The 8,480-nt window shown below is 37.8% G+C and overlaps 1 protein-coding gene across 1 annotated transcript; it reads left to right on the top strand.

The window, feature by feature from the left end:
* The first annotated feature begins 2,851 nt into the window (after positions 1–2,851).
* On the top strand, positions 2,852–4,158 carry LOC132010078 (purine nucleoside phosphorylase-like). The gene is given in 1 exon segment (XM_059388050.1): positions 2,852–4,158. A coding segment is annotated over 1 exon segment (879 nt). The 5' UTR covers positions 2,852–2,875; the 3' UTR covers positions 3,755–4,158.
* Positions 4,159–8,480: the final 4,322 nt, after the last annotated feature.

Raw genomic sequence — 8,480 nt, 5'->3', positions numbered from 1 at the left:
ATTTCTGCCCAGTTTTTAAAATACCTTCTGAGTATGAGAGGAGGGTTGTAGACTCTTCTGTTGTGCATAGTAATAATGTTGGTTGACAGGATTTGGGCCCAAGTGCCAGTATGTTAAAAATACAACTTCTATTCAATTTAATCTTTGTATTTCGTATAAAGAAATCCACTATTGAATATGCTTTGCTCTCAGATATACTTGTAATATTTCATGATTTACTTGTGGATGGTAGTCATGTTAGTTTTCACATCATAACTGCAGAGTGCAAGGCTTTCATCTTCTCTTTTTTTTTTTTTTTAAAGATTTTATTTATTTATTTGACAGAGAGAAATCACAAGTAGATGGAGAGACAGGCAAAGAGAGAGAGAGGGAAGCAGGCTCCCTGCTGAGCAGAGAGCCCGATGCGGGACTCGATCCCAGGACCCTGAGATCATGACCTGAGCCGAAGGCAGCGGCTTAACCCACTGAGCCACCCAGGCGCCCCTCATCTTCTCTTTCTAGTGGCAGTTATTTCCTTTGGTCTGTGGGATAATAGGCCAACCTGGGCCAATAAGTAGAAAATGAAAAATAAGTAGAAAAGTTGTTGTGCTCTTCACTTTTTAATTATTAGAAATAAATCTTTATATATGATTAGTTTTTCTTTTTACTCATTACAATTTTACCATTTTTCTTGATGTGCTATCAGCTTAAATTTGACAGTATTTACAATGTTTCAAGATGTTGGAGAATTTCAGTGTTATTTTATGTTTTTATTTGGGATTATAATCACTTCAGGTTCTTATCAGTATTTTATAAAATTAGACTTGATTTCCCCTGTTGATACGATTTTAAACACTATTGACAAAAATGACTTTGCTGCATATTTTATGTGTAGTCCCAAATTTCAGTAACATTTTGAACATGTAAACACTTAAATTTCTATATTTTATGTTAAAGAGTCTCTGATTCTATGTCCAGTGTATGTTTCACTTCACGAGAACTTTGAAGATCAGAAATAAAATCATTGGCATCACGTGGATTGGATTACGTGGATCCCATGCCACAGCCTGAACTGTTAATTTCTGAGTGATAGTTACCTCGAGTGCACGCTCTAAAAGGCAAATATCATACTTCTTCTGTGGCTTTGAAAATGCCTAGTTATCAAGCATTTTTTGGGGGGGGGCTATCTCCTTATTTTAGAAGTTATTGAGTAAGGTTCTTTTAAATTAAATGGATTATTTGAAATTCAGTAGTTTATTTGAAACACTGTTAGAATTTGATGTGCACATTGATGTTGTGTATACCAAGGAATATTATATTTTTGCAGTCTCTTTAGTAAATGTTATACTTCCTAAATGTTGATGGTATTTTTATGTGGGATCTGAAGAAGTAAATAATCATAGATAGAATGATCTAGATAGTATCCTCAGAACGCTATTGCCATAAGTTTCTGTGATGTAATGGCAAAATCTTAGGATCTTTCCTCTTACTGTCTATAATGTAAATATTGTCACTGTGAACAGCGAGATATTAAAATGCAAGTGTTACTTTTTTATCTTGAAACTATTCTGTTTTGGGAGCCTGGGTGGCTCAGTGGGTTAAGCCGCTGCCTTCAGCTCAGGTCATGATCTCAGGGTCCTAGGATCGAGTCCCGCATCGGGCTCTCTGCTCAGCAGGGAGCCTGCTTCCCTCGCTCTCTCTCTGCCTGCCTCTCTGTCTACTGTGATCTCTCTCTCTGTCAAATAAATAAATAAAATCTTTAAAAAAAAAAAAAAGAAACTATTCTGTTTTAATTTTAAAGGCTCCAATTCAGTGGTGAACTACTTTAACTTTTGTTTGAGAAACTCTGTCTCTAACTTTGAATGACAACCTTTTGGGATAGAGTATTTATCACCACTAAACCAGCCTTACAAGAAAACTTAAGGGAAACTGTTTGGAAAGAAAAGAGATTAATCAGGAATAAGAAAATTAAGAAAAAACTTCACTGTACATACAAACATAATAGTAGCTTAATCACGTATACAACCAGTATGAAGGTTAAAGCACAAAAGTAGTGAAATAAACTGTATGTATAAAAATCAGCAGGGCACCTGAGTGGCTCAGCCTGTTAAGCATTTGCCTTTGGCTCAGGTCATGATCCCGGGGTCCTGGCATCCAGACCCACATTGGGCGCTCTGCTCTGCGGGCAGCCTTTTTCTCCTTCTCCCTGCTGCTCCCCCTGCTTGTGCTGTCTCTCTCACTCTCTCTCTCTCTTTGTCATATAAATAAAAATCTTAAGAAAAAATTGGTCAAGAGCTTTACAAAATAAAAATATATAAAGCATGATGTCACATACATAAAATACGGGAGGGGGAGAAAAAAAAAACCCAAGTAGTTTAAAATTTTTTCTCTTAACCTAATCAGAAAATACACAATTTATAATGTCCATTGAAAAATATATTTGAAGAATATCCAAGTATAATGGAACAGTTAATTTATAGCACATCCATATGTTGGGCATTAGAAAACTTTTACAAATATTTTATAAGATTAGTTTGACAGGAAATGTTCACAATCTACTATGTTAAAAATAGAGAACTACTGATGCACCTGGGTGGTGTAGTCAGTTAAGTGTCAGACTCTTGTTTTGGGCTCACACTGTGATCCTCAGGGTTGTGGGATTGAGCACCTGGATGGGCTCTATGCTCAGTACAGAGACGTCTTGAGATTCTGTCTCCCTCTGCTCCTTCCCCACCTGCTGGTGGGCTCCCTCTCTCCCTCTCAAATTTTTTAATAAAAAGATTACTATTTGGGCCGGTACAGCTCAGCGCTACGTGGAGCAGCTCAGCGGACTGCATGGAGAGGCCAAGGGCGGTCTCTTCCACAGGGCGGTGGCGGCGGCGGCGGCGGCGGCGCCATGAAGAAGCGATTTATGTATGATGATTATCAGGAAACGAGTAAATGGCTTCTGTGCTAAACCAAGCACCGACCTCAAGTGGCGATTATCTGTGGCTATGGGCTAGGGAATCTGGCCAATAAATTAATGGAGACCCAAAGCTTTGACTACAGCAAGATTCCAAACTTTCCACAAAGTACAGTACCAGGTCACGCTGGTCAACTGGTGTTTGGATTCCTGAATGGCAAGGCCTGTGTGGTGATGCAGGGCAGATTCCACATGTACGAAGGCTACTCGATCTGGAAGGTGACATTCCCAGTGAGGGTCTTCTACCTTATGGGTGTGGACACCCTAGTGGTCACCAATGCAGCTGGAGGACTCAACCCTGAGTTTGAGGTCGGAGATATCATGCTGATCCGTGATCACCTCAACTTACCTGGCTTCAGTGGTGTGAATCCTCTTATGGGGACCAATGATGAAAGGTTTGGACTTCGTTTCCCTGCCATGTCCAATGCCTATGACCGGGATATGAGGCAGAAGGCTCACAGTGCCTGGAAACAGATGGGGGAGCAGAGAGAGCTAAAGGAAGGCACCTATGTGATGCTGGCAGGCCCCTCCTTTGAGACTGTGGCAGAGTGTTGGCTGCTGCAGAAGCTGGGGGCAGGTGCTGTTGGCATGAGCAGAGTTCCAGAAGTTATAGTTGCAAGGCACTGTGGACTTTGAGTCTTTGGCTTCTCCCTCATCACTAACAAAGTCGTCTTGGATTATGAAACCAAGGAGAAGGCCAATCATGAGGAAGTACTGGAGGCTGGAAGACAAGCAGCAGAAAAGTTGGAACAGTTGGTCTCTGTTCTTATGGCCAGTATCCCACCACCTGCCAAAGCCTGTGAGCTGGAGTGATCTGGCCTTTCCCTAATGGGATCCAAGTAGCTGCTGTCTACTTTGGTCCCTTGCTGGGGGTCACGTGCCTCTGCCCTTCAGTAGTAGGAGAAAGGAGAGGAAGATCCCTGTCCTTCACCTTCACCATTTCTCCCACCAGACCATTCTGCACAGGCATTTTTTATCGTTACCTCAAATCATTTATCAGTTCCCTACCTCCTTCTTCAGGAGCTAGAGCCCAGCCCTTGCTGTGTCTATGGCGGGGGTGTGACTTGGGCTGTTGAACTTGGCACAGTAGCTACTGCTGTCCTTCTGATGTAATGCATTCACATTCCTGGGGACTCAGTTCTGACTCCTCCAAAGCAGGAGAGCCCCCCGTAAGGGCCATCACAGTCCAATACCCCTAGGACTTTTGTATTCCCATATTTTGAGAATAAAAAGAAAGATGAAATTTTAAAAAAAGATTACTATTCAACTTTGTCTCAGTTTTGATTTCTAGGAATATACACATGCACACATATACATATATGCATATGTATTTCAAGATTTAATAAAACTGAATATTGATTTCTTCTGATAATGCTATTTTTTTCAAATCATAGTTGCAATGATGTCCTTGTTGCAAATTGTTTTATATACATTCCCAAATATCAGTAATCTTTTGAATTTAAGGATGCTTGATCTTAGTGATTCTTTTGAGCAGTGTGTAAGAAATAAAAAGGTAATAAATTCTTAAATTACTAAACCTTCAAATTGGTCATATTTTTAAACAAGAAAATAAGTATCAGTAACATATTAAAAGTCCTGTTTTCAAATAAAATCCTAACAGGTTGATTGAATTTCATACCTTCAAACAGTTGCTTTTTATTGCCATGTAGATGAAATCTATATAAAAATATTTGCTGTGGTTTTGCTTATTCAGTGTGCAATGTGAGCTTAGTGCATTATTTTTTTCCTAAAGATTTTATTTATTTGAGAGAGAGAAAGCATGAGCAGCAGGAAGGGATAGAGGGAGAGGGGGGAGCAGGCTCCCCACTGAGCAGGACTCTGGAGTCATGACCTGAGCTGAAAGCAGACACAACGCACTGAGCCACCCCCCCGCTTAGTGCATTATTTTAACCACAGTGGCAAGATTTTAGGATTTTTCTGTATGGGCTTCTTGCAGTAGGTAACAACAGAGTTGTCTAGTTTATATCAGGTTCTTTGGTAAACCATGGAAATAAAGAAAAAAACAAATTTTTTCTGTTAAAGAATTTAGTAAAGAGCAGTTTCCTAACACAGTACTTCATTGTTAATATAATAGTTCATATAGGGAGCTGTAGAACGAAGTACCCTAACTCTGGGGTTGTTAACAAAGACTAAACAGAGTGATGCGTCTGAGCTGAGGCTGGAATTGAGTCATGGATAAGAGAAGAGGGTCAGGAGTGTTTTTCACACAAAAACTGACATTAACTGAAATATAACCATGACACTAGGAAAAATTACAGGAGGAAGATCAGGCTTAAACATATTTATCAACAGTATAAACATAATTAAGGTGACTGTGAAGAACATCTGATCATAGACTTGATAAAAGTGTAATATGCATTTGCATATTAACACAGGACTCAAATATTGGTGAAGGAATTATTCTGCTTGAGTGCATTTTTCCAATAAATGTTTAGGGAGGATGCTTTAATTTGTCCTCAATAAAAAAGTACACTTCTTATTTTTTGCTTTATTAAATATGTTCTTTTGTTTGGAGTTTTTAGAGTTTATTTTAATACAAATACCTGTTTTTTCCCTCTGCTTTAATACACTTTGTCTCACTGGACTATTTAGATAGAATTATTTTCCCTTTCTTTTAAGGGCTCCAAATTGCTCTCATTTTTGCACTTATGATTGCTCTCATCTCCTTCCTGTAACTTTCTAACATTCCTTTTCTGACCTAACACCTTTGACTTGATCAGCTTTGGAAATTAAACAAATTACTTGAAGTGGGGACAGAAGGAGAGAATTTCAGGCAGACCCCCTGCTGAGGGTGGAGCTCAACCAGGGCTCCATCTGGGGACCCTGAGATCATGACCTGATCTGAAATCAAGAGTAGGCCACTTAACTGACTGACCCATCCAGGTGCTTCAGTTAGCTTTGAACATTTTTGGTGCTCCTTTGGCTAGTTAAAATTCTTTATCAGTAATCTTGTTAGCTAAATTAAGGTTGTGAAGCTCACAATAGAAACTAATTTTGGATAATTCTAATAATTTAACTTTGTTCACATGCATAAGTTTCTAGAGAGCTTTTTAATAGGATGGAGCTTTCCATATCCTACATTGAAAAGGGAACTCTAACTAGGACCCAGGGGGACACATGGTTCTTATAAAATAATTTGAAAAACTATGTACTTTCTTGTATACTTTAAAATTCACATCTAAATTTTTTGTGTCTTATTTTTGCAAAGAACGTAATTTCCTGTTACTATTGTCATTATTTATATGCAATGGAATATAAAAATCATAATTTGACATCTAACATCTAAATAAAAATACTTAAACAATTTTTTATTGAAAAATTTGCATCATTTCTTCATCTTGAAATCATGTTAGGCAACTGGTGTTCAGAGGTCCTGAGGCATATGTACTTTGTTCTTAAAATGTCATTTTGCAACCTTTTTTTAAGGTTGGCTTGCTACTTGGAACTCTTTAAAAATGTATTGTCAAAGGCTGTGAAACTCTTCTTAATCTTGGGTACCCATCAGAAAATCCTAACAATTTGTCTGCTAAACCCCTGTTCTAAGTCCCAACGCTTAACTGCCTCTCAAGTAGACATATGTGCCAGGCAGGGCACCAAGTTAGAAAAAAAAAAAAAAAACAACTGGTCCCTTTTTAGCACTGGTTCAGAGGAGAGGGGTTCAAGAGATCTCCAACTCTTTAAGGTATTATGTGGTACCAAGGAGACCTAGTACAACGTGTTTGGGGGAGTAGTAACCTGTCATCTGTAATATCTTTAAGCAGGTAAAACCCAACAGATCCATGGTCTAGAAAGATAATCTAGCCAGTGTGTCTGGCACTCTTGGCTTTTGCTTTTTCAATGTCTGTGACTGTATATGCTGTGGCTGTATATGCTGTACTTTCCATATGAGTGAGACATAGGCAAGTCAATTATGGTGGCCTGGCATTGCTTGCTGCTGGAGGGAGATTAAAAGACTGGGGGTGATTCACTGAATAGAGGAAGACCTTCAGCTCTTGAGAGCTTGGGCTCTGGGATTGAATTCTGAAAACAAATCACTCAAAGAGTTATTAAAAATGTATGCTGACACATAGCACACCAACCCACAGTTTAGACTCTCTAAATTCAGACCACCTGTAGTGTGTACTATAAAAGCTCCTTGTTTTCTCCTCCTCTTCCCTGGGTTAGGAACCATTGTCAGATTGCTTATTGTCTGGATTTTTTCAATTAAAAAAAAAAGCATATTATGACTCCAGGGTAAAAATAGCATTTCATTGTCTTTAAAATACAATTTTAAGAAAGTTTTAATACTACTATACCCTCATTCAAGATTTACACAACGGTTATGTATAGACACTGTTTTTAGCTCAGGTTGTAGATTCCCTGCTCACAAACTATTCTTAGTGGCAGTGGGATGGCTGAGTACATGTTGTTGAAAAGAGAAAACATACAAGTAAACAGATAAGATAATTCTAGATGAGGAATAGTTTGAAGAAGGGCAGAACAATGACCATGAAATGTTGACTTTGAAGTATATAGAAATTTTCTATGATAGAAACTTGCTATGATTTCTAAATTTTCTGTGATTTAATTTTATTGTGTACTGCTTTCAGAGATACTGTTATCAAGTATGATAAAATAAGTCAATTCCAAGTGCTTGCTATCTAAGGGTTGCAGTGTCCTACTGCTTTTTAGGTAGATCAATGAAGTCACAAGAGACCTGATGATTATAAGCCTTGAACCTAACAGTAGTTAAAACAAGGGGAATACATAATAAAGAATATATCAAAAAGGATGGAGTTGAAAAGATTCTATATGTATTGTTATAGATAGGAGGCGTTTCCCTTAGCTCAGTTAATCAAAATGTATCAGTTACCACCATATTCATTCATGGTACAGTGTTGTGGTATTTTTAGTCTTCTATATTTTAGTTAGCATTAATGGAATAACTTATGTATTAGACACTATAAAATATACATAAAATAAAATTTATAGTTGATTCTCAAGTAGCACAGTACATAGTATTAAAATCCAAAAGCTGACTGCCACTATGGGTATTTTAGATTTTTTTTTCCAGGAAAATTAACTTTATTATTTTTTTGTTGTTGTATTATTTTTTCATCATAAGTGTACTCTTTAAACCCTTTCACCTATTTCAGCCTCCCCCCCCCCCTCCCCCCCTGGTTTACCCTCCGTTTTTTTCCCCCAGTTCAGGGTTTTTTTTTTGGTTTTTTTTTTTTTTTTTTTTCCCTTATTTTTGTTTGCTAAATTCCACATAGGAGTGCCATCACAAGGTATTTGGCTTTCTCTGACTTATTTTGCTTATCATTATACTGTCTAGCTCCATCCACATTGTTGCAAGTGGCAAGATTTCATTCCCTTTTATGGCTCAGTAATACTCCATTATGTATACTTAATATTTATATTTAATATTAATATTTATATATATCACATCTTTATTCAGTATTCAATGGACACTGAGCTGCTTCCATAATTTGGCTGTTATAAATAATCCTTCAGTAAATGTAGGGGTGGGTGTATC

This window comes from Mustela nigripes, chromosome 2 (assembly GCF_022355385.1).
Source record: "Mustela nigripes isolate SB6536 chromosome 2, MUSNIG.SB6536, whole genome shotgun sequence".
Classification (NCBI taxonomy): domain Eukaryota; kingdom Metazoa; phylum Chordata; class Mammalia; order Carnivora; family Mustelidae; genus Mustela; species Mustela nigripes.
Note: the sequence above shows the minus strand (reverse complement) of the source record. Positions and strands in the feature narration are given on the sequence as shown.